We start from the raw sequence: 26,422 nt of genomic DNA, 5'->3' as shown, positions 1-26,422 counted from the left end.
TGGTACGCTGCAAGTTAAATTAATTTCAGGTGTGATGATGTAATACACGCAAATTGAAAATGTAGATGGAAGTGTTTTCATACACTGTGAATTTTAATTTAAGGGTGGATTTAAAAATAAATCCAAATTACACGCTAACAGATGTCAAACATTTCCATTGATTATGACCTCCGTAAAGGTATATAGTTAGATTTTATTTTGTAAATGAAACAGAAATGTTCGTGTAAGATTACATATATATCTGTCAATTTGTACATTGACATGAAAACAAATGTATCACTACAAAATAGTATTTGCAGTGATACCGGGTTCAGATTCTTACCCGGGCATTTATGCTTTGTGTTGTTCCAGTACCTTTAATAGTTGAAGTTACTTATAAATCGTTCCCTGAATAGCTTCCCATTATTAACTGCGTTCATTAATAAGCATAATAAAATAAAGACCAATTATTGAATATTCGACTCTCTCTCTCTCTCATAGTGTAGAAAAATTATGGTTGAATGTAACATCAATTAAAATATAAAATTATGCGCCAATTATCGTAATAAATACTCAGTATTATCTCGTTTGTATGCCAAAAATAACGATAGACATGTTTTGTACAAAGAACAGTGTCTTTCTTGTAGTATTGCAAACTATTTCTTGGCAACTAGTTTTCCAAAGGAATCTGAAGTACAGAAAATTTTTTGTCTGTGCACTTTTAACGTCGCTTTCCGTCTCGCAATCTGTATGTTGCACCAGAGGTTTACCTTAACGTTCTGGCAAGCACTACTTCGCCAGCGCTGTGTACATTAAATCTGAAAGCAATTAAAGAGTCCGCCTACCCGTGAATTGAAACAAGCAGCTTCATAATTGCGTTTCAGCCTGTTCCAATTTGATTTCGAATTTGCATGCGGCGTGGAGCTTGGACCGTTTCTTCTCCCGTTCTCCAGAAAACTGAATTGTGTCGCGATGGAATAGTTATGACGGTTGGTTGTAAATACGCCCGTGTCACTCGAGTATGCCTTTGCTACACACGGAGCTAGCTGTCGTCAACCAACCACTTGCAAGCCTCGTTACTGGTGATTTAATACAATTTAATAATGTTCGCAGGCTTTCACGGCCATTGTCTGAAGTAGCTTGGCTTCTGGGTTGTAGCCGTGTCCTTGGCGAATAATTCACCGACGTTTCGGTCGACATTGCAGTCGCCATCATGAGGGAGCAGTTACCTACTCGAGTAGGTAACTGCTCCCTGATGATGGCGACTGCAATGTCGACCGAAACGTCGGTGAATTATTCGCCAAGGACATGGCTACAACCCAGAATCCAAGCTACTTCGATTTAAAACAATTTCTTGGACATACGCCATTACAGTTTGGCACAGTTTGTCATGGGGAAAAAAATTCAAAAATGCAAATTAATAAATCAAAATCAAAACATCGACCAACAGATAGCGAGCCCAAATCTCGCTAATTGAAACTTGTCATTGTCAAGTATGGGTAGAGGAAATAATGTAACATTTATTTCATAAAAAATACTTTATTTTGCCAAACAACATTACAATAATTTACACATTCACAAAGCTCTCAGGAGTACCTGCCAACTTCCGAAAGGAAGTTCACAACAAATCATGTAAATATGTACAAAAATTACGTTCACAGCGTCGCGATATTGCAAGCCCCCTTAGCTTCAACTAATTACGTACACCAAGCTAAGGCTGGAAAGTCTTGTTCGCAATGGAACTTTTTTTTTCGAAGTCATTCCATGATCTCACTTTTATTTGGCCACAATTTGGCCACTGCATGCACAATGTTATTAACTGTATTTTAAGACTGCATGCTCCGTGATGTGGAAGTACTGCCATCGTTTCACTCCATTTATTTCGTTGGACTACCCATTTTTTTTAAAATCTTTTTTCACAAATATTAATAACGCTTACATATCACTTTCTTAATTCACATGTTTTTAAGTCACGCAGAACGTGCCGGTAACTTATGTTTCAAATTGTATTATATGTCCACATTAAATCAATGACACAGATTTAAAGCTTTTACTTGATAAACAGTGAATGATAATGTAAGACATTTGATCTTGAAGATTGACGTACAAATAAATTTGGTTGACGAGATCAAGTAAATCCGTTCATCTTCGCATGAAGATCCCACGGAAATGTTTAAATGGGTAATTAGTACTGGTGATGTCCTCAAAACATCGAAGTTGCTCTATGGATCAACTTTGTAGTGAAATGGTCCCGGTTTGCCGTGTGAGTTAGGTTGGTCTCAGACACGAGGTTAACGCAGGGTTTAAGCTAGATTGAGCCAGTGCAGAGCCTGCCCCCCCCCCCCCCCCCCTTTTTTTCCATTCAAGTTTGCTGGCTAATTTTAGAGAAGGATCAGTGATTGAGCGCCAGTGATGACTCTGCGTTGCATCAGTGTCCAGCGAGGGTCGGATTACGAAGTTCCGAGCGAGCCACAAAGTCGGCGAGAACCGTAAATATGATTTTAGTCGCAGCTGAGCGAAGCCTGGCAATCAGTACAATGGCGGATGGTTTAGGATTTAGTTTGCATAACGTCCCCGGGTGCCCAACACTCAGTCCTGGACTAGGGAGCCCATTTCACAAAACTACAAGTCTACAAATCTTCACGTCATTAGCCACAAGCTTAAGTTTTATAACTATGTGTATCTATGCAGACTTACTATTTGTAACGAAAAAGGCTGATTTGTATTAAGTTGCTTTTAACTCTTTTTAAAATAAATGTAAGTTATTTTTTATTTGGTATTAAGTTATTTTTAAATAAGTTCAGCCCGAAGTTTTAGCATTGAAACTTCCGTCAGTATCGTCATGTAAATGACGACAAACTACTATCGGACTGGAAGCAGTTTTTGAGAAGTAAATTTAAGCTGCGTTTCCTCCTGTGTTGTGTGAAGGTGTGGATAGTGGTGCTGAGTTACTCTAAGACAGGACATTTTAGATTTTTAATGTTAATGTAACACTTCTACTTTAAAGTATGGGTTTTCATCCCTGTATTTGATATTTATTTACATTTTATTTTTTTTCGTAATTATTTATTTAAAAACCGCGTATGACAATATAAATAAAAAAAATATTGTGAATATTAGTGATAGAAATATTGTTTATAAACTTTTAAAAGTGTATGTAAGTGAGGTTATGTTCCTGTATGTATAACGATGTCAGGTTGCATGTAAGCTTCCATTGTCGCTGGTAGGGAGTAACTGTCGAAGATTTAGTAGTCTTCTGATCGTTTTCATGTGAGTGTTTGTGAGGTTATGCTCTCGAATGTATAAATTATTTGCATTATTAATTTTAATTATTATATTAATATTTATTAAATATTTAATACTAATAAATTAGAATATATATTTAGCATATTTGATTTTCATTACTAATTAAAATTCATCTCTGTTATTTTACTAAATTAAATAATTTTTTTATGTATGTGTTTGTATTAATATTGATACTGAGCATTTATTTAAATTTGTTAACTTGATTGAATTTATACTTTGTCAACCGTATTTATAATATCACTCCAGTCATTTTATTATTCAATTTCTATTAACTATTTGCATGTAAAATTAAAGTTCGTTTATTATTACGCCAATTAATTATAACTTCGTTAGTACAAGCACTTCATTTTTTTATTACAATCGTTAATAATGAGTCTTGTACGTATATGAAATTGGTCCCAGGAAATGACGCTCGGTCACTGTTGCCACTCACTGTCATTAGTGGCTGCGGAACCAAAGTTGAATTTTTTTTGTTGTTGTTGTTGCTGTTGCTTGTTTTTACTGCCGATTGTGATGCGTCTGTCGGCGTTCGGCAACGCGAACGCCGCGCGCGGTTTCATCGTCCTTTTGTTGTCACGGGCGGGCTCTGGAACGGAATCGATTAAGCATTTTTTGGGTTGGGGGAAGGGGGGGGGGGGGGCGAACACCTACCTGCCTGGCGGGTCACGAAAAACTGTGCACGTGACTGCAAAACGAATTGCTTCTATTCAAAATTAAATATTTTTTTTTCCGGGCCAAGCCGAGGCCCCTTCAGTTCAACACTGAAACATGGCGATCCGTCGTGGTGAATTTATTGCCGACGCAAGACTTGATGCATGCAGAGCCCCCACGAAAGAGTCACGCAATTCACGGAAAAAAGTAACAAAAAATTAAAGACTAAGTCAGGAAAGTAATACTCTCCAGTGACGAGTTGAACATCTAAACCTCGGAAAATTCATGTGTCGTCATGATGTTTTCATGTTGAAAATAAACGTACCTAAGTATAATACATTTATTGTAAAATTCTTTAAAGTAATGCCGAGCTCGCAAATGGTTTTTTTTCAGCTACATTTCTGAACGCGAATCGCACGTAGTGTCCGCACCAGCCGCTAGAATTCGCTGCTGAGAGCTGTTACGTCGGCTATTCGACTTACAGAGCGAAATGTTAAATTATGTAATATAAAAAGCTCAGATAAAAGTAAAAAAAATACTTGAAAAAATTACTAAACACCGGCTATGGACCTGATTTTAGACAAGAAATTTATTGAAATATTGCCTATCTTGTTAAAAATTTAACTAAACAATTAATACTAGAAAGTTTGCGTCATCCGCCACAGATGGCAGCACCTTGGTTTAATATTTCTGCTCCATTTAGTAAATTACTCTTACCAAATGCCGATATCGAGAGCTGAGAAGTTACACATCAAAAAAAAAAAGGGGGGGGGGGGGGGGGGCGGGTTTGTCTGTAAAGTCGGTTTACGGACGATAATTTTACGTGATAACGTGATAAGAAAACAGTGATGAAAAATAGCATACTTTTTTAATTTTCAAATATTATTTACAGTTTTTGCAAATTTAATTTAAATAATTTGTTTAATTATAATCACGAACGATTAGTTAAAAAGCCCGCCTTAACCTGTTTGATAGATATTATAGATTTTCTCACGTGGTGGTTGGCCGGTTCTTGCACGCTCGGCTCAGGCGGAACGTGAAAATTTTTCGTGCGTGCAGCCGGCGTTTCATCTATTTATAAGACGTTATCACGTCAAAAAATATTGAAATTTAAACGGGGAACGGGGATTTAAAACCCTCTCCTCCCCCCCCGCCACGTCTACCGTTCTCCTTTCCGAAGGCAATGTAGCCAGTGAAGGTCGTTTTAAAACAGTATAGCGATCACGCCTTATAAATCATCGGAATTTCGTGACACAATGCGATTATACTCGCTCGCGTACCAGAACTTGGCACGGCGCATCATTATCAGGTTCCTCTCAGGTAGATGGTTCTGCCACTGCCTTATCAGCGGACACGCCTCGTGGGTACGTCGTTAGTGTGAAGTCCTCCTGTACCGCGTTTCGTCTTTAGTTTGCAGTGTGCATTTTAATGGTCATTTACTCTCTCTCTCTCTCTTTCTTCCCAATGCACGATATCTGCTATTGGCTATTTTCCTTTTTTTCCGTGTGCTCTGTGTTCTGATACATCCAAAGAGCACAAACTTATAGACATAACTTTAAAGTTTAGTGAAAATTTTTAAAAATGTTCTTTAACAATTTTATTTTTCAAATAAAAATTTTGAATGAGTTTTTTGGAAATATATTTTCTCTTTGTATTTAATCAAGGACATAACATGAAGATATCAATTCTTGTTTCTAAGGAAACTTAACAGTAATATGCCGTCTTGGCTTGAAAACATTTTTTTAAAAATTTTTTATTGTTTAGTATTAAAATTTTGGCTCTGTTTGAGTATGTTTGATCATATGATATAATAAAGGGAATGCATTGTTATTTTTGTGACCCACTTCTGCAAATGTTTTTTTTTTTCCTTTTTCAGAATGCATACAACTATAATAATAATTAAAATTAACAACCAATCTTAATTCGACAAGAAGTGTCAATTTGGCAACACTGGGCGCAAATTGATTTGTACTGCAATCTAAGCATGAGATCAACTATAGTGTGTCACAAAAAAAAAAACTCATTGTCTCTTTGAGAATGTTAACTATGGAACACACGTGTGTGAAACGTTTGACGCCATTCAAAGGAGTTCAAAGTTATAATGATGATACACCACTTTTGAAATTTTTTAATTTTATGGTGTCAATGTTCCCATTTAAGCGTTTTAGATGTACAACCTGTGGCCAGGCCTCTGGCACAAAAGTTGCCGCTAGTTATTTAAGGCCGTTTTCTCTTAAACATTATTTTGGTATTCATTACTTATATTTTGGTATTTTCTTGGTTTCTGTTTATTCCTTTTTATATTTTTCGTGGCTTTTTAAATATTTTAACTGCTGATACTGAGACCGAGTTATTTGAAATTGTTCCGAGTCCACCCGCTAGAGTGTAGCTTTCATAATCATCACTAATAGAGCTTCACTGATTGTGAGAAGTAACGCACGAGGTATTATCAGGCAAACAAACCAGTGAAACTTAATTCACTATATATTTTGTTGACCACATATCTTGCGGTGTAGCATACCAGAAAATTTTATATCTCCTACTAATTTATATAGAACATGTTTTATTTTATATAAAAAAAACAGCATTACGTAATGTATTTCTCGCGTAGTTTAAATCTCTACCGAGTAGTTAAATTAATTTTGTAAACCTAACACGTTGGCTTTAACCCGTCCGTCCGGGTTTTTTTCTCTCTTTTTTTCTAGTAGTTATGGGCCCACCCGACAGATGTCGCACGAAACAAGGTTTCAGTTTTCACTGTAAAGGTGGGTCTACACTGTATAACAATAACAAAACAAGTTATAAAATGTTATATTACAAAGTTATACAACATGTTACAAAATGAAAAGAATGAAAATTATATTACAAGTTATACAACAAAGTTATATAATTTGTTATGAAAACGTGAAGAAAATTGTTATATAACACCATGTTTTATAACAAAATAAGTGTTATAAAACAAGTTATATGTTTCCCATGCAGTGTCGGTAAAGATCAAAGGAAGTTAAATAACTTGTTGTATAACATGTTGGCCGTTTGTCCACACTGGTATATATGTTTAAAAACATGTAACATTTTATGAAACAAGTTGTATTACTTGTTATATAACTTATTATTTATCTTGTTATGTAACATGTTATGAAACAAGTTGAGTAACTTATTATATAACATGTTTTTGTTATATAGTGTAGACCCACCTTAAGAGTCACACTTCTGTATGTCCCTCCTTGTTCTATGGCGACGGCCCTCGCGCCAGGCGGGAAGCCTAAGATGTACATCAAGTTCTGTCCCTGCCCGAACACGCCCGAATATTCACCTTCGGCCAACCTCGGGTTCATTTACATATATTTATATTTCTCTGTTTATTTTAATGTAGCCATACTAACCTAACTAACCGTCCATAGTGTTTTAAAGTGTTTTAATGTAGCTAACCTAACCGACCAGTTTTAATATTTGAATTCTTTTTTCCTGCGCAAAAGTTAAACAAATCCCGAGGTTGGCCCCTAGGTGAATTGTTCGGGTGTAATCGGGAATGGCAGAACTTTATGTGCATCTCAGGTCTCCCTCGCGGCGAGGCGGTCGAATGGGGCGCGGCGTCGCCTGCTGTCGAGTAGCGACTTCTTGACAAGAGTCTAGCGGCAGCAATGCTACCTTCCTGCAACTGGCTGCAAATGCCGATCCTCTCCGAAGTTGGCCGATCGGTAGCTATCCAGCGCTAGGAAACCGTTTACATGATTTCCAAGTATCTTTAATGTAACTATCCTAACCAAATCAACCGTCCACAAAGTTTTAAAGTATTTATAATGTAGCTAACCTAACCTAATTGACCATTAGTTATCATGTCCTTACCTGAAAATTACAATTTAATTAATAAATTTACTGTTATTTGCATTCATTATTCAAATATATTTATTACTTTTGAAATGTTACGTACTCGTATTTATTTTTACAAGTACAAAAAAAAATTCGCACCTGCCGGGATTCGATCTGTCAACCTTTCGATAAGATGACAGCGCCGCTGAGCGCTCAGCCACGAGGCCATAATAGATAATTCAAAGTTTCAGATGACATATATGATCGTGCCTCCGGCCCCGGAACGAGCGTGAGCGGTGCGGCATTTGCAGCCAGTTGCAGGAAGGTAGCATTGCTGCCGCTAGACTCTTCCGACTTCTTGCCGTCGGAGACTCGCACGTCCGCACGGAGAACCTGGAACACGTCTGCTCTGTCGCGGGTCGCGAGGCGTGGGGAACTTGAAAAACACGGGTCTATCCTGAATGTTATTGAACTCGCGAATTTTTCCAGTCTCCAATGATAGGAGATTCAAAAATTGGACTTTATTTTGTTGTATCGTGATTATTATGTAGGCAGTTAATACTCAAAAGCTATTCAGGGAACGGTTTATATAATAAGTTAGAACTTTTGGAGATAATGGCACAACTGAAATAATAAAACCCGGGTATGAATCAGAAACTTCGTTGCTTTTTTTTTATTGCCGTGTGATTTAAATGCCTTTTTTTTTTTTTTTTTTGCTATAGCTAACGTGTGCTTCGTACAACATCGACGAGAACTGTAGGTAAGCTTACTTTTAAACTGATTTTTTTTGGCGGTGGTAACACATTTTCTACATTTAATTACGCATTTCGCATGTATAAAGTCTACCTCGTTGCTCACGCATTTTGGTAGAATTTGAAAGAAATGGGCAAATTTTACGATATTTTTTTTGCTATCAAAATAGACTGGTAGTAAATGAGGACTTTTCAGTGGATTAATTTGAGAAACTAGCCACGAGTAGCCTTCTTAAATATGTTGGAAAATAAGGTTACCAAGTTTTTGACACCTAAACTATATAGGCATGTATATTCTTTTGGGCTCACGACATGAAATGACTCGGTTGTGGAAAGAACGTTTTTAAGAAAAAGTTTAAAGTTTAAGATTTAAAAATTTTTTTCTAGTTGATTCGCGCACTCCCCAAATTTGAGTTGGACGCTGTATCATAAACTTTATTTAAATTATAAACTGAGAGATTTAATATTTTCAAGATGAATGTTTTTATTGTAAAGTTTTATTAATGCTGACTTTTTAACTGGCGGCAGTTAAGGTTTAAATTCGTTTAAGAATCGTTCGTGTATTATAAATTTTGGTTAATGTATATATTTTTTTAATAATATTATTTGGTCATTTTTATTTTTTAGAATTTTAATTATAGTTGTCTCTTCGGTCATCAATTGTAATAAGATGTTTGTAGCCATATTATATTCTTTGGCGTTAATATACTTTAATACATTTTCTGAAAGAAATATTTAGTTAAATAAATTAGGTGAATCAAGATGGCGATAGATGATTTTGATTTCAAGAAATGCCTTCCACTCAGCACCTCGATAAGTTGTCTGCTATTTGAATTTGGTTTATTTAGCATAACACGTTGGCTACATTCGTTCAGAAATATTTCGCATTTTTTTTTTTAGATTGTTTGAATTTCATTGTTTGTGGAACCAGTCGGGTGTTGAGGTTCTGTTGTCTTTGTAAAGAAGGTGGATACCTTAACCTATTGGAAAATTAAGTAATTATTGCTTCGAACATGACCTTAGTTATTATAACTTGTATTATCTCAATAATATTTAATTATCTCGCACGGTAATGATATAATAACTGGTTTATTTTTATATGTATATTTGTTTATTTGTATGTATAAAAATAATTATTAATTAAGGAGGAGTGTCTTCTTATACCAGCACCTCCGCGGTAAAACCAGATAATTGAACATCACAATGCGCAGCGCAGTATAGTACATTACCTTTTAAAAGAGAACCTTGTCCTGTAATCCTCTTAGCGTGACTAATGATTTCCCTGGACAGTTTTGTAGCGCACAAGAGCAACACGGAACGTTATAATTGGAACTTGGACTCCCATTATATGAAGATCTCATTCTGTTGTTCAGCTGACTTCCTTCTCAGAATAAGAAATAACGTTTAATTGTTTAAAAAAGAATAACTGATGATTTTATTGTCCGAATAAACTCGCACAGAAATCAAAAGCTCGCAGTAGACATGTTTTCAAATGTATTTTCGATAAATTTTTATTCAAAAGTGCCCTTTCAGAAACAAAAAAATATATATAAAAAATAGTTTTTCATAAGCTTTCTTCCGAATGTGTAGATTAGTACGTAATGTAAACATAGGCCTCTTCCAAAAGAAACGCAGGGCAAGTTGTATGAAAATACAAAGTGGTCATCACGGGGACATATTTGCCGTTCGTATGTCAAGACCTATTCCCTTCCGCCAAGGGAATTCGGTTTTAAGTGTGACGGTAGACGTAAGGGCGTTACCTGAAGCTGGCCGAGTTTTTCGGGTTGTTCCCACGTGACCCGCCAGGGGCCTCCCCCCCCCCCCCCATTTTTTTTCACCGCCTTTATCCTGCGTCTCACACTTAAATTTCAGTGTGAATTCAAACGAACATTTACTCTCTCTTTCCAATGCCCCGATTTCTGCCATTAGCACTGTCCTTGCTTGGGTTTGCTCTGTTGCTAGATGCACGCCGTACAGCGCAAAAAAAGGTTTGTAATATAAACCTCATGCACAAACATATCAGACAACATGAAAACAAAGCAAGGAACATCGTTTAAGTTCGCTGTATAATATTGAAAATAGGTAAAAGTAATTTGAGAAAAAAGTTAATTATGCTTCACGTTCATTTACAATACTCCCTTATGATTTATAATATAAAAAATAATATAGGTTACATAACATACCTACAACCCTTTACAGATTTACAATTTTTTTTTTTAAATTTTATAATTCATTTCGATGGATATGAAACCTTATCCGTGTACTGTTTGTAGTCATTTTAAATCATCGTCTGAAATATGCAACATATTGTAATTCAAGAAAATATAAGTAAGCATTTTACAAAATGAAGTTGTATTGTATCAGTTATGGATATTTTACACTGAAAATATATTTTGTCGTGCACTTATTGATATTTCATTGGACCAGTCATTGTGCCGCGGTTAAGGCAGAAGCTTGGGTGATGATGTTTTCGTTCCGTCCTCAATTTGCAGAATGATTCGTGTTCGTCACACAACCTCTTCGTGGGGTGCAGTTCTCACGACGCCAGAGCGATTGCATCCGACATAGGCCGCAAACATTTGAGGTACCCGGAGGTGATGCACGGTGTCATGGACACTGACTTTGTTCTTTTAAATTAGCAAATGCTGTACAAGATAATTTAATTGCAAGAATTGCAGAATGTTCTCTGAATAGCGGATCACTATACACTTTTACACCTTTGACAGAAAATGTTGTAGCTAGATGAACAAGTGTCCAGAGGGGTGATAAGAGGCATGAGATATCACCTTCCTTGAAGTAAAGACAAAAAAAAAGCGATATCTCGGTGAAAACAGTAGCCTATGTTATTTTTTTGGCGACACAATGTCTGTTACAACACCTGGAGATACATACCACACATGGAGTGATTCAAGTTCTGGAATGATAATGTAGGCTAACTGTCCAGATCCCTTGCTGACGTGAGTTTTTTTTAATACACAAATTATAATTTTATTTTTATAACCCCGGGAAAAAAAATCAGGTATCCGCCACAGGTGGTCTCTAAACACTTTGGCGCGCCTTGAGAACGAGGCGTTTTGTCGCTGCCGTTGCGGTGAAGACTTGTGGAAGAGTAGAGCCAATTCGCACTTTCGGAAATGTGCAACTGCGCTGACGTCAAAACTGCGCTGGTTCTTGAGAAACACAGTCCACGGTCCGAAGCGAGCGTAGAATTGTTCACTGGACTCGCCGACACATCTCCGACACCGCCACACTGTTAGAAATCACAGCAGACTTGCGGACTTCTCAACGAACAATTCAACTTGGAACAAAACGAAAAAAAGTTCCTTCGTAAAAGTTCCTTCAAGTGACTGAATCTTCGTTGGAAACTACGCCGTGTTTCAAACCTCCGCAAAAAGGGAAGATTGTTCCTACTGTGCACTTGACCAGTTTTTTGAATGTTTTGGTAATGCAGGCTCATGTTCAGAAGTGAATGAGCTCAGTGTCCGTAAATCCATAAAGTTAGCCGTACATTTACGAAGATCCCCAGATAAGTTTGCAACCAACGGTCTTCGTGTGGACTGAAGGTGGAAATTTTGGAGTGGAATCTCTGTGGTCATACGTCCCTACCTGGTTCGGCATCTCTCCTCCAAAGCAGACCTGCAGCTGCCCGTCTCTTCGGATGTCTTCCCTGAAGTCTTCTTCGAAGTCTTCTCCGAAGTCTTCTCCGAAGTCTTCTCCGAAGTCTTCTCCGAAGTCTTCCCCGAAGTCTTCCCCGAACGGCGCCGCGGCTCCAGCGACGCGCCTCATACGCAGCTCTCCGGTCCGGGGATGGTGTTGGAGATGACGAGGCTCTTGGCGAGCGCGCCGCCGGCGGCGGTGCAAGACGCCGGGGCGTCGCGACGCTCGGGACTCGGCGTCGTCTGCGCACACCAACACCAACCTGCAGAGCCTCAGTTCACCCCCTTGAAGCTGCACTCTTAGAAATCACAGTGAATTTACGGGGCTTTCCAACGAATAATTTCACTCGAATAAACAAAAGAAGAGTTCTTCGTCATTTCCAAAACATACATTGAACACACACAGGACACATATTCGTACAAAAAGACACACACTGGGCACACTTGTCGACAAATGAGGACACACACTGAACACACATTCGTCAGAAAATAACACACTGGACACTCATTCGTCAGAAAAGAACACACTGGACACTCATTCGTCAGAAAAGAACACTGGACACTCATTCGTCAGAAAAGAACACACTGGACACTCATTCGTCAGAAAAGAACACACTGGACACTCATTCGTCAGAAAAGAACACACTGGACACTCATTCGTCAGAAAAGAACACACTGGACACTCATTCGTCAGAAAAGAACACTGGACACTCATTCGTCAGAAAAGAACACACTGGACACTCATTCGTCAGAAAAGAACACACTGGACACTCATTCGTCAGAAAAGAACACACTGGACACGCATTCGACGAACAAGGACACACTTGTACACGCATTCGTCATAAAGGAAGCACACTAAAAAAAAAGGGGAAACCCCAATCAACGAAAAGGAGGCACACTTGTACGAAAATTCAGCTTGGTAAGATACGATCGCGGGATATGGTCGAATGCAATCACATAAGTAGGGTTACGATACTACACACTTGAAACTACGCTGCATTTCGACTTCCGTGTTGTATGTTACCATTAGCTGTCCAGGGAGAGGGTAGCATGCATCTTGAGCTTTGTGCGGGGATTGGCCAGCCATGGCAGAGACTGGTATTATTACTAATTCTTCTATCTTAAAAAACTAGATTAAACCAGTTTAAACAGGTAAAACCTGCATCGACACAGGGAAAACCCTGGGCACAGAGACATGCGGGGTGCAAGGTCATGCATTGATATCGAAGGAGAATATAGAATTCATTGGCATGGATGGAGAGGTGTTCAGAGTATAAAAGAGTCTACCATGCGGGGGGGGGGGGGGGGGGGGGTTCATATTTTTAACCGGGTGTGGGTTTTGATAACCTGGGACCCAAGCTATGAGTCAGCACCTAAACCCCCAGGGAAAGAAAGGCAAACTCGACTTGCAAACTAGGCACTAAATTAAAACACGTTCCATTGTGCGTACTCCCTTGAAGAGACACCTCCTCGGTTCGATATCCGTTTCGCCTGTTATTTGTGCAAGGGCGTGCATGACAAAATCGTGAACATCCTCTCGCACGAAATTGTGGACATTAGCGTTTCAAAAGCGCTCGCATGGCTTTCCTCGCGTACACTGTTAAGTATTTTCACCTTCAGTTTACGAAGAATGCTGATTACAAATTAACCAGATATCTTCGTAAATATACGAACACTTGAGTTCACCTACTTTCATCAAGAATAAAAAGAAAAAAAAATATTTTTGGTATATTAACAAAACATTCATAAGTGTATCATGTTTACAGTATGAACACACTTATTTTGTCCACGTGTGTGTTTAACTTTGTTTAGAACGTAACATACAACACGGAAGTCGAAGTACAGCGTAATTTAAAGTGTGCAGTATCGTACCCTACTGATGTGATATCAATTATCTGATAATTTAATGCAGGGTGGAAATTATTTTGACGTGACGTCTAATAAATCGATGAACGCCGGCTGCTTGCACGAAAAGTGATGACTCATTTGTCCCGTTACGCACATTTTCCCGTTACGCGTTGTCCCGTTACGCTCATTGTACGCTTGCGCCGCATCTCTCTCTCTTCCACTCGATTGGAACAACCATCGATTTGACTTAACGAGGCACATTAAACTTGAAACACTCCCATTCGTTTCATACTTCGTCCTATCCTTAACAGATTAACACAGATTGGAAGAAGTTAAATAGCAAACATGTATAAACTTTATAGTTAAAATAATATCTTCGTTAAAGTAATAAACATATTTGAATTAATGAGTGCAAATAAAAGTAAATTCATCAATTAAATTGTAGATTTCATTTCGCTCCTTTGTATCCATACAAAATAGTGATAATTCAATAAAAATTATTCAATTTTATTCATAAAAGTATGCAATCATTTTATTAATGTACTTTACAGACAACCTTTTTTTTTTTTTTTTAACTTTTGAAAAAAAAAATAACCAACTCGAAAAACTACGAATCTTTTTGAATTTGGTTGGGTTATTTTAAAATTCATATCCGTGATTAAATTGCTTATGAAGTGATATCGGCTTGGCGTATGGTTACGTGTAGCTCTGCAAGGCATAGGCGCAGTGCGAACGGTGGTTCCGCGCTGGAGTAGGTAACTCTCTCACGGCCGCGCCGGTGAAGATTGGTTTGGCGAGCGCTCGGCAGGAAGCACCTCGCTAGCTTTCCGAACACCGCGCTGGCATTCCCCTGGCGGCCATTGTTCTATTGAACGAGGTGAGCATTGCTTTGGCACGCGATCTTTCTTGGAATCCTGCTCGCTCCTTCTCCCTCCATCCGCTTGTCATTTATCTGCCGTTCTTTTCCCACACGCTAGCCATCGATTTTCTACAGTACACGGGCTCAAAAGCTGTCTTCAGGTCTAAAACTCTTTGTTTGTGCCGGCCAAGCAAATAAGTTTTATAATTGATTTGACTGAACATAACCATTACTATGATTTGAAAGCTTTTCCTGCAAACTTGCATTTTATTTTTCGTCTCAAATTTTTTCTCGATATTAAATTATTGATGTGAAAACATCTTAGCTGTAGTACCTACTTGGTTAGCTACACGTGCTCTTTTTTTTTTATTTTTCAGAATGAGCAAAACTGTATAGATGAGGTGACCGGTAACCATTATGGTGCCTTGACGTGATAAAGTATGTATATGTAAATGTCATTTATTCTTAAACTTTTTCGAATACACCTAAAGTGTTTCATAGTATTTTTGGCTTCCAATGATTCGGAATGTTTCACTGAAAGTGAATGTGTATGCTCTCAGTAATGGTGAAAGTAATGCGTTTAAAAATGATACGGTCTAAAAAAATTATGATTATAAACATTAAAAATTATCATAATTAACGATGGTAAACAAATTAATGTTTTAAATGTTAACAAGCCGGGCAGTACGAATGTGGAAACATTGGACTCCGCTGGCTCCGTCCCGCAGTATAAGCGTGGGACACGGTATAGCTGTATGGCAGCCACTCACGTAGGACGCGAGCAGCGCGGAGTGGCGCTTGGACGCGCAGCTTCCTGGTCCAGGGAAGAGCACAGTGGGCCTGCGAGCCGGCCGGGCGGCTCCGTCCATCTCCGCGCCTGCAACCACACACATACACCTAGGTAGCTGTCTTAACTTACAACCACACAACACCTCATTTTATAAGTTATGACTTTCTAAGTAATGATGTTTCTTAGTTGTGAGTTTTTAAGTTATTATCGTTCTAAGTTGTGGTAGATCTAAGTTACGACTTTCTAAGTAATGCCGTTTCTCAAGTTGCGTGTTTTGGCATCATGTGTTTCTAAGCCATGCCAGTTCTAAGTTATGTGTTTCTTAGTTGTGACAGTTACAAGTTATGACTTTCTAAGTAATTATGTTTCCAAGTTGTGTTGTGTGTTTCTAAATTATGACAGTTCTAATGCATGTGTTTCTAAGCTGTGATCGTTCTAAGTAATAATGTTTCTAAGTTATATGTTTCTATGTGATAATCGTTCTATGACAGTTTTAAGTTATGTGGTTTTATTCAAGAATTCTAAGTTATCTCTGTTCTAACTTGTGACTTTCTAAGTTATGTGGGGATCCCCACAGACACGAGGCTAGGTTGGACCGCTTTTACACAAAAAAGGAACCAAAGCAACCCATGCATGAAACGGATGAAATAAAAGAGTTGTATATTTTTAATGTTAAGAAGCTGGGTGGTTACATCTGGCAGTGGTCACCAGTTACTCTGTACTGCAATCTAAGCGTGAGACAGACTATAGTAGGTGGTTGTGTCAGTGCATTGCAGGTTGAAACATAGGGTTCAGAATTTTAAAGTTTCAAAAGCACTTAGTTTGGAAACTCAGGAAAAAAATGTGGCTTGGTTTCTTTTGTATAAAAGCTGTTCAACTGCTTCTCTGCGTGACCGAGCTTCACACAAGAAAAACATTCGTTATCATTTTCTGGAGGCTTGAAAATTATAGTTTCTTTTCCCCAACACAACAGTAGTTTTAAAAATATTTTTTCCTATTTTTTTTAGTAAATATATCAAGACTTCCCTTGGCATGAGCGTTACATGTTTTACGATTTTAATACTGATGTTCTGATAAAAAGTAACACAATCAGATCATAATTTAAGTATGAACAAATCATAGTGTATTTTTAAAATTCACTGTTAAGAATCATTCAAAGAACACATTAAGGGTTTTGTTTGAATGGTTAGGATTTTTACGATTTTGCGCATGGAAGAAGCATTGAGCTGAAAAGCCATACACGTGTCATTAGATTCCCTAAAACTGGGCAGAACACTCACCCGAGGGAGGATTCAGTATGTCCGGCTGGCGGTCCCAGTCCGTCGCCGGTTTGAGCGTGTAGGACACCACGTAGCGCTGGTCGCCGTGGTTGATCTCCAGCATGGACCCTCCCCCGGCGCCGGCCCCCGGGGGCGGCTTCTGTTTCACGGCGTCCTGGTCGAGCTGGTGCGCGAACAGCCCGCCGCCTGGTCCCGCGCCGCCCCCGAGGTGCCGCCTCCGCGCCGTTAGGACCGCAGCCACCAGCACAGCCATGCCGAGCATCAGTACCGCGCCCGTGAGCGCTGCCGCCAGCGGCACCATGCCCAGTCCCATAGCGTCGTCCAAGCCCGCCAGCTCTGCAACCCACCACACACCGTTAACGCTACGCACCGCTAAAGGCACCATGCCCTGCCCCATGGCATCGTCCAAGCCTGCCAGCTCTGCAACCCACCACACACCATTAACGCTACGCACCGCTAAAGGCACCATGCCCGGCCCCATGGCAACGTCCAAGCCTGCCAGCTCTGCAACCCGCCACACGCCGTTCACGCTACGCACCGCTAGAGGCCCCATACCCAGCCCCATAGCATCGTCCAAGCCTGCCAGCTCTGCAACCCACCACACACCTTTCACGCTACACACCGCTAGAGGCACCATGCCCAGCCCCATATCATCGTCCAAGCCTGCCAGCTCTGCAACCCGCCACACACCGTCACGCTACTCAACCTTGGGGCACCATGCCCAGCCCCATAGCATCGTCCAAGCCTGCCAGCTCTGCAACCCACCACACACCGTTAACGCTACGCGCCCTTGAGGCACCATGCCCAGCCCCATAGCATCGTCCAAGCCTGCCAGCTCTGCAACCCACCACACACCGTTCAAGCTACACACCGCTAAAGGCACCATGCCCAGCCCCATAGCATCGTCCAAGCCTGCCAGATCTGCAACCCACCACGCACTGTTCATGCTACACACTGCTAGAGGCACCCTGCCCAGCGCCATAGCATCGTCCAAGCCTGCCAGCTCTGCAACCCACCACACACCGTTAACACTACGCACCGCTAGAGGCACCATGCCCAGCCCCATAGCATCGTCCAAGCCTGCCAGCTCTGCAACCCACCACACACCTTTCACGATACACAGCTAGAGGCACCATCCCCAGCCCCATGGCATCGTCCAAGCCCGCCAGCTCTGCAACCCACCACACACTGTTCACGCTACACACCGCTAGAGACAACATGCCCAGCCCCATAGCATCATCCAAGCCTGCCAGCTCTGCAACCCGCCACACGCCGTTCACGCTACACACAGCTAGAGGCACCATGCCCAGCCCCATAGCATCGTCCATGCCTGTTAGCTCCACAACATGTCACAACACGCCTTACCCGCACTTGTACTGTAGCATAGGCAAATCTTCGTTACAATAACATGCATTAATGTTTACTTTAAGGAAACATGCATTAATGTTTACTTTAAGGAAACATGTTTTTAAGGGTTTCTTTTCAGAATTAAAATACTTGAGTAATATTTCATTTCAAATATTATAAATGAATTTTAGTTAAAGTTTATTTAATATTTTAAATTGCTTGGTCAGAGACATTGAATTTTTTTTAAATATTGGTTAATTTCTATAAGTAAATAATTTTCTTCTGTTTTTAAATGTTTTCGAAAATATGTTAAAAACTATCGATCGAGCAATATTTATTTTTAAAAATCTCTCAAAAGCAGATAGATTATTGCTTTTTAACTATTTGATACTGAAAGTTAAAATAATGCTTTATAAATAATCTAAACATTGGGTGAAGAAGAAGTAATTTTATTGTATAATAATTACCTAAGGGAAAATAACTTAAATTTTGGTCGGATTAGCTAGGATGGACTGTAGGACCAGTTGATGACTATGGCTCGCTGCAGTCGACCGTTCTCTCATTCAGCCACGGCTGAGTTTGTCTGGGTGGACAGTTAGTTGGCGCTAAAGAGAGAAACCAGGCTTCTGAGTGGTGCGAGAAGCAGGGAAGGACCTCGAAGTGGCGTCGTCGCGCGGCTTGTTAGCGCTATCGGCAGGAACCGGCGATCCGGCGATCTTCGCGTGACACCCAACCTTCCCTTGACGCCTCCTGCTGCGTCGTGCAACGCTGTCGATATCACCCCGGATGATGCGGTGTTGCCGCGCCCCACCCTCCAGCAGTGTTGGGGGCTCGCTAATGAGACGTCTTCTCACATTGCTCTCTCTCTCTCTCTCTCTCTCTCTCTCTCTCTCTCTCTCTCTCTCTCTCTGCGAGCCGGTAATGATCACTGAGCCTTTCCCTCGTGCCTGCCCTTCTCCCCGGGTCGCCCCGTAAAACACCCTCCTCGTCGGAGCATCTGGGCGACCCCTCGCCGCAGAGGGCAGTGATCCTTGAGGCATAGTTAGTGGACCACTACCTGCTTTCGTCTTCGTTGCCACCGGCTGGCATATCACATCATGCTAGTTGCGGGGTCTCATGTCGGGCGTTACCTCTAGACAGCAGTCTTGTCACTCAGTGGGGAACGCCCCAACCACGATTGGCTGCTATTCGCTTCATTTGTACATGCACACAGATGCTGCTAGCTTATTGTGGTGGTAACAAAATGTTGGTGAATTACTCACAACATATTTCTCGACATGTTTAATATTTTATGACTAGCATACATTTGTGCTACTTAAGAATTATTGTGTGTCGGACGTTTAGACCAGCAATAAATACTAGGCATGTGATCAGAGACTAGTCTTTGACTTTTATCTTCCTCCATTGTCTTCCTTGCATCTTCCTTGTTATAACCACTACATGTTCGTTGCTCGACCAGTACCAACCAGGAGTGTCATAATTCTTACAGCTGTTCCACAAAATCGCGCGCCACCTGTTAAAGTGACACAAATAAACCTACACATGTTTTCACACGATAATATCTTCTCGCATGATTTCCATCGTCAGCTATGTAACTATTGGCCTGTTGTTTGTCGGTTTTGCTAATTTATATGTAATGGTCCCCTGCAGACGGGATGAAAGAAACTCTTAATAAATAATCCAAATGTTTATTTACTTTACTTTAAAACATTGATCTGCAGCAAAATAAGTCCCTTGTGATAAAGAAGAGTTTAAAAGTGCAAGAAGAGGTCCTACCCCACTTCTCGGCGTCGCGTAGTGTAATGTCTTCTAGAAGGACAAACCCCCAATGCTGAAGAAGACAGTAAAAGTGCAAGAAGAGGTGCTACCTCACTTCTCGGTGTCCTCCAGAACGACTGTGTTGAAGGAGAAGGTTGTTGAGACGCTCACCTGTCCGCTTCTCGGCGTCGTGCAGCGTAATATCCTCTAGAAGGACAAACCCCCAATGCTGAAGAAGACAGTAAAAGTGCAAGAAGAGGTCCTACCTCACTTCTCGGCGTCGCGCAGCGTAATATCCTCTAGAAGGACAAACCCCTAATGTTGAAGAAGACAGTAAAATGCAAGAAGAGACCCATACCTGTCCACTTTTGGGCGTCGCGTAGTGTAATGTCCTATAGAAGGACAGATACTTGTAACCCCCTAATGTTGAAGTAGAAGAAAGTAAAAGTACAAGAAGTCCTACCCCACTTCTCGGCGTCGTGCAGCGTAATATCCTCTAGAAGGACAAACCCCCAATGCTGAAGAAGACAGTAAAAGTGCAAGAAGAGGTCCTACCTCACTTCTCGGCGTCGCGCAGCGTAATATCCTCTAGAAGGACAAACCCCTAATGTTGAAGAAGACAGTAAAATGCAAGAAGAGACCCATACCTGTCCACTTTTGGGCGTCGCGTAGTGTAATGTCCTATAGAAGGACAGATACTTGTAACCCCCTAATGTTGAAGTAGAAGAAAGTAAAAGTACAAGAAGAAGTCCTACCCCACTTCTCGGCGTCGCGTAGCGTAATGTCCTCTAGAAGTACAAACCACCAATGCTGAAGAAGACAGTAAAAGTGCAAGAAAAGACACATACCTTTCCACTTTTGGGCATCGCGCAGCGTAATGTCCTCTAGAAGGTCAAACCCCCAATGCTGAAGAAGACAGTATAATGCAAGAAGAGACCCATACCTGTCCACTTCTGGGCGTCGCGTCGTGTAATATCCTATAGAAGGACAGATGCTTGTAACCCCCTAATGTTGAAGAAGAAGACAGTAAAAGTGCAAGAAGAGGTCCTACCCCAGTTCTCGGCGTCGCGCAGCGTAGTGTTTTCTAGAAGGAAAAACCCCCAATGCTGAAGAAGTCAGTAAAAGTACAACAAGAGCTCCTACCCCACTTCTCGGCATCACGTAGTGTGATGCCTGCTAGAACGACTGTGTTGAAGGAGAAGGTTGTTGAGACGCTCACCTGTCCGCTTCTCGGCGTCGCGCAGCGTGATGTCCTCGAGCACGGCCGGCTCGCTGCGGCCCTTGGCGTTGGCGGCGAACACGACGAGGTGCAGCGTGCGGGTGCGCGCGGGCCGCAGCTCGTGCAGCGGCACGCGGAAGCTCGCCTCGCCGGAGCTCGCGTTGAGCCGCAGCCGCATGCCGCGCGACTCGTACGCCTCGAGCAGGAAGGTCTGCGGCAGGCCGCCGTCGTAGCCCGCCAGGCACTCCACCTCCAGCACCTCAAACACCTCCGACACCTCGGCCCCGGCGCCGCTGTGGTTGGTCGCGGCCCGCAACGAGCAGTTCCTGGGAGCGCTGGGCCTGGCTGCGCCACACGACACACCTTCTCATTCCTCGGCACCGACACTCGTAGCTAAATGATAATGAATTGGTGTCTGTACTAATGTACTTACGTTAGAAATTATACTTCAGTAACATAATAAAAAAACTAATTTAAAATTTGCATGCAGATAATTAGTAGAAATAAAATAATGAAATTACTGGAATGATAAAATAAATACAGTGCGTAAAGTATAAATTTAATTTAAAAAAAAATTGGTTGTCTGTAAAGTCGGTTTACGGACGATAGTTTAACGTGACGTCATAACAAAACATTGATGAAATGATTGCATACTTTTATGAATAATATTGAATCATTTTTATTTTAATAATAAAAGAATAAATACTTGAAATCATACTAGTAATCAAATTTTTAAAATGTAAGAATAATTAACCTTTATTGCCGAAATTGTTGTAATAAGCAATGAAAACCACATTAACTTTTCACTTCACTTTATAAACAGTCGACGGTACAGTTCACATGTAGATGACTTGTAATTAATTTTAAAAACTGGCATTTAGCTATAAAGTTTAAATATAATTATGAACAAGTTTTCATATAAATAAACTGTAATCAAATATCTAGCATAAATGATATGAATCGCCATAATTCTTTAGTCAATTGTAACATAACCTAGGTATTATTACTGCACTCGCCGACAGATGCTACTTTTTTAAATAATAAAAGAATAAATACTTGAAATTATACTAGTAATCAGATTTTTAAAATGCAAAAATAATTTACCTTTATTGCCGAAATTGTTGTTGTAATTAGCAATGAAAACCAGAGATTAAAATCCGTCGAGAATTTTTTTGTTTTTATGTCTTCCAGTGCTCAAAATGATATGCAATTGTGGCCCCGGCCACGAACTTTTATTTATAATTCATTAATAATAACGCCCCTCGCGATAAACAAAGGAAAATATGTATTATGGAGTGCCTGGTTCCCGCGATAGCGGATAGATATCGCGATTCATTTGGTTCGCGTCCGTCACCGTAGATGACAGCACAGTAGGGGAATAATATTATTTCGTTTTTATAACACGATTTTATAACAAATACGCATCCCAAATACACCAAACTTATTTACAATGTGTTACAATATTTTTTTTAAAATATTGTGCAAAAGAACCCGGTTGTAATTTGAATTATTATGTGTAACTGTAAAACACCATTGTTCGTTAAAAACGTATTTGAATATTCAACATTACTTTTAAATAACCGTACCGATTGTGCTGAAAATCGGTGGACGATCATTAAATTACATAATATGAATCATTCAAACGACGAAAACATGATTGAAAAGTCAAATCGATGGTTGTTCCAATCGAGTGGAAGAGAGATGCCACGCATGCGTACAATGAGCATAACAGGATACATCCGTAGTGGGACATCCGTAGTGGGTGAATGTGCGTTACGGGACACTTTTTCGTGCGTGCAGCCGGCGTTCATCGATTTATTAGACGTCACGTCAATAAAAAAAATTAAATTAAACTAATCGAAATAATTTTTTACTAGTAATTTACTTCAATAATAATGAACAATTTTAATGCAAATAAATTATACATACAGGAACATAACCTCACTTATATAACTACACTTTATATATTTTATGGAAACAATTTCTTGTCACTAATATTCGCAATAAAAATGTGTTTATTTTATTTTATGGCCCAGTATTAAATGTAAATAACTAGAGTAGGCCTATAATATATAAAAACAGATATATATCATATTTATTTGTATGTAGCCTTTTTTTTAATTCTGTGAAAATTTTGTTGCATTGTGAACGCGCATCGTAAAATTCACTTTCATCACTTTTTTCCATAACGCACATAAAGAAGTATAACTTCAATAATAAATTTTATTTTTCTGACACTTTGACTACTACAATTCACTGGCTTAAACAGGAAAATTAAGCACTCACAAAATCTAGCTTATTTGTGAGTGTGGTATTTACTCTAATGAAAAATTTTAACAATTGTAACAATGTAAATATAAATAAATAAAAATAACTTAATAACTCTTATTTTAGTTATATAAAGTCTAAAGTTAAAAACAACAATTAATTTAAATAGAAAATAAATTGTTTGAGAAAAATTAAACATGAAAAAGTAAAAAATTAATATTTAAAGGATAAAAATGAAATATTAAAGAAATAACATCGTAAGATAAATCATTCGCCAAAGGTAGACATTTTTTATTCAAATTATTTGTTTTTCTTCTACAGACATACGTGTGCTTAGCAATGGCGTATGTCCAAAAGCTTACATCAAGTCAAAAAAAAATCACATTTCATTTTTCTACAGTTCTTTTTATTGAATTTAGTAACTCTGAACTATGAAGTGGTGTACCACAACTAAATGTCCAGCAGGGACTGTTGATAGACCAAATAATTACATTTCTTTATCATGAAAATAAAATTCCAAATGTGTTGTTGTTTTTAGTTACAGGATTTTTAAAAAAAATTTTGAATTCCCCATCCTGTATAAAATTATTAGAACTTTGACTATTAATTTTTTTACGCAATCATAAATAACTTGACCAATAATAACAGTTAAAAATGAACTAAACATGTAATAATTTTGGGGGGAAAATATTTTTGGCATGACTTATGCTGCAAAAAACTTTCCATTGGTTAACTTTGTCTGTTCATTCTGTAAATCTTTTAATGTGCTAACTTAAAAAGTTATTTACTAAAATTATAATTACTCCATTAAATAATTTTGCGGTCACGCAAGAAATTTTTTCCTCAAAAGTATAGTATGTTTGATTTTTTTATGAATTGTTATCAATGGTAGGGTTATTAATGTCAGCGTAAAAAATATATATATATTCACAGTATCTTATAATTTGAAGCAGGGTGGGGAATTTAAAACGTTTTTATGAATTGCCTGTAACTCAAAAACAAAATTTTTTCATTTGGATTTTTTGAATCGGAACCGTAATTAATTGGCCTCTTCAGCTTGACGTTAAGTTCTGCGGCATTCTGTGTATTCAAGTCAACATAACCTTCGTTAAATTACTGTTTAGCAAGCAGTTATAGTAGTGACTGAAATATAGACTAAAACCTAGACTATAATGAAAAAAAGTAGTCGGTATTTTAAAAACAATACGCGTATTTTTAAAGCTTCGTGTGTTTATTAGTGCCATATCCTTAAGAGAGAGAGAGAGAGAGAGAGAGAGAGAAGGACCTTAAAACAGTAATTTATTCAGAGAATTTTACCAAGCAATCATTTTGAATTACTATGGCTAGGAACATATTAATAAAGAAACACAGTATTTTCACATATAAGTTAGTTTAAAGATTTTCAAAGGAAATTGTAATCAGTAAAATACTATAAAATATTTGTCTTTTACATTATTTTTGATTGATTTTATGAAATCGGTCGCGATCACTCAGAAATTATGTTTTAACCCAGAGAGATGTTTAAGTGTTCTTACTACAAGAGAAAAATTGTTTTCAAGACACTTACGGAGGAAGATGTTTAAGTAATAAAATATGGTTTCGTTCCAGTTGTTACTTTGCTGATAGTTATTTCTTTGAAGACGGGTCGAATCACTTAAATGAGAACTTACATTTTTGTTCCTACTCTTCTTATTAATTCTTGTTTAATGTTTATCTTCACTAGGTGAAATATTATAGAAGGTTTTGCTAGGAAACCTGGGTTGCGACGATAAGATAGACAAGGGATTGAAAGGATTTCTTAACAAAACATGTTCCAGCAGGAATGGGCGTTTATTTCATGGGCAGAGATGCCACTCCAGTTGTTGCGTTTTCTTTCGGCGCGATGGAAAAGTAATTCAATATTAAAACGAGCGTTGTGCAAACTTTTAAGTGTATGTGAAGTATTCCGGAGTTCGTTTAACTTGGAGAAAAATTGGAAAAGTTGAACTTGTTAAAAGTCGAGATGAAAGAAATTACATACGCAAACAGTAAGGAAAAAAAAAGTGTCTAGGGACCCTATAAAAATTGAAGTCATTACGAACTCTGGTCGAAGCATATAAAACTGAGTTCGTATAACTAAGTTAGTTGATAATAAAATTACGGGGAAATGAAACGTTAGAAGTACACACATTTTCTTTAATAAATTATTCTTGCAAGTTAAAAAGATTTCTTGAATGTGTAAGTTTTTCACAAGATATATAGTGCAGAGAATCACGTATAGTAGAAAAATTAACTGACTTGTTCTTATTTTATTTGGCTGTTTATGAGATGTTAGTTAGTACCTAGTTAAATATTTTATAACGGATTAAATATAATTATTTGTATTATATTTAATACAGGCGTGGACATGGTAATTATTTAAAAAAAAAATATTTCTAACTAAAGTTTTTGAGTACCTACATATTTTCATTTCTTCACATGGACTGATATTGCTTTATCACATTGTATTTACATAATATTCTAAACATTTACATAATTTTTTTTAGTGAATTATTACAAGAAGTATATGTGACAAGCCCTCCTCCTTTACAGATTATGCACAATTGATAAGATGCATTCCTTATTTTGTGGTGTTTTCGCCACATTATTTGCCCTAATTATGTTTTTAAGACGATCATAATCTTTTGTATTGATTCTTTGGTTACAGAAGAATTTAAGGTGCTCTTGAATCTGTATTAAATATTTTAGGTTAAGTGAATTATTACCGTTTTTATTCGTGGTTGGCCGATAGGCCACCGCTTCCAGAAAGTTTTTGCTGTCGGTAGAATTTGAGTCAATTGTAAGGTTGTAATATCTAAAATGTTGGCAATACTTTTATTAAGTTTTTTTAGTATTATTTTGTAGTTTTGTGCAACGT

At 38.8% G+C, this 26,422-nt stretch overlaps 1 protein-coding gene across 2 annotated transcripts in view; it reads right to left on the bottom strand.

Moving 5' to 3' along the window:
• Positions 1 to 6,231: 6,231 nt before the first annotated feature.
• Positions 6,232 to 26,422, bottom strand: part of LOC134536885 (synaptogenesis protein syg-2-like) — a 300,861-nt gene continuing 280,670 nt past the window's right edge. Inside the window, exons 11-14 of one of the 2 annotated variants that reach the window (XM_063376944.1) lie at positions 21,259 to 21,603; positions 16,935 to 17,270; positions 15,635 to 15,741; positions 6,232 to 12,400 (exon numbers count right to left, since the gene is read on the bottom strand). In XM_063376944.1, coding sequence (XP_063233014.1) covers positions 12,284 to 12,400; positions 15,635 to 15,741; positions 16,935 to 17,270; positions 21,259 to 21,603 — 905 coding nt within the window. In that variant the 3' untranslated portion in view covers positions 6,232 to 12,283. Of the gene's footprint in view, positions 12,401 to 15,634; positions 15,742 to 16,934; positions 17,271 to 21,258; positions 21,604 to 26,422 lie in introns of those variants that run through there. The other variant, XM_063376945.1, reaches the window with a different exon arrangement.

This window comes from Bacillus rossius, chromosome 11 (assembly GCF_032445375.1).
Source record: "Bacillus rossius redtenbacheri isolate Brsri chromosome 11, Brsri_v3, whole genome shotgun sequence".
Lineage (NCBI taxonomy): Eukaryota > Metazoa > Arthropoda > Insecta > Phasmatodea > Bacillidae > Bacillus > Bacillus rossius.
The sequence above is the reverse complement of the archived record's forward strand: the minus strand, read 5'-3'. Positions and strand labels throughout refer to the sequence as shown.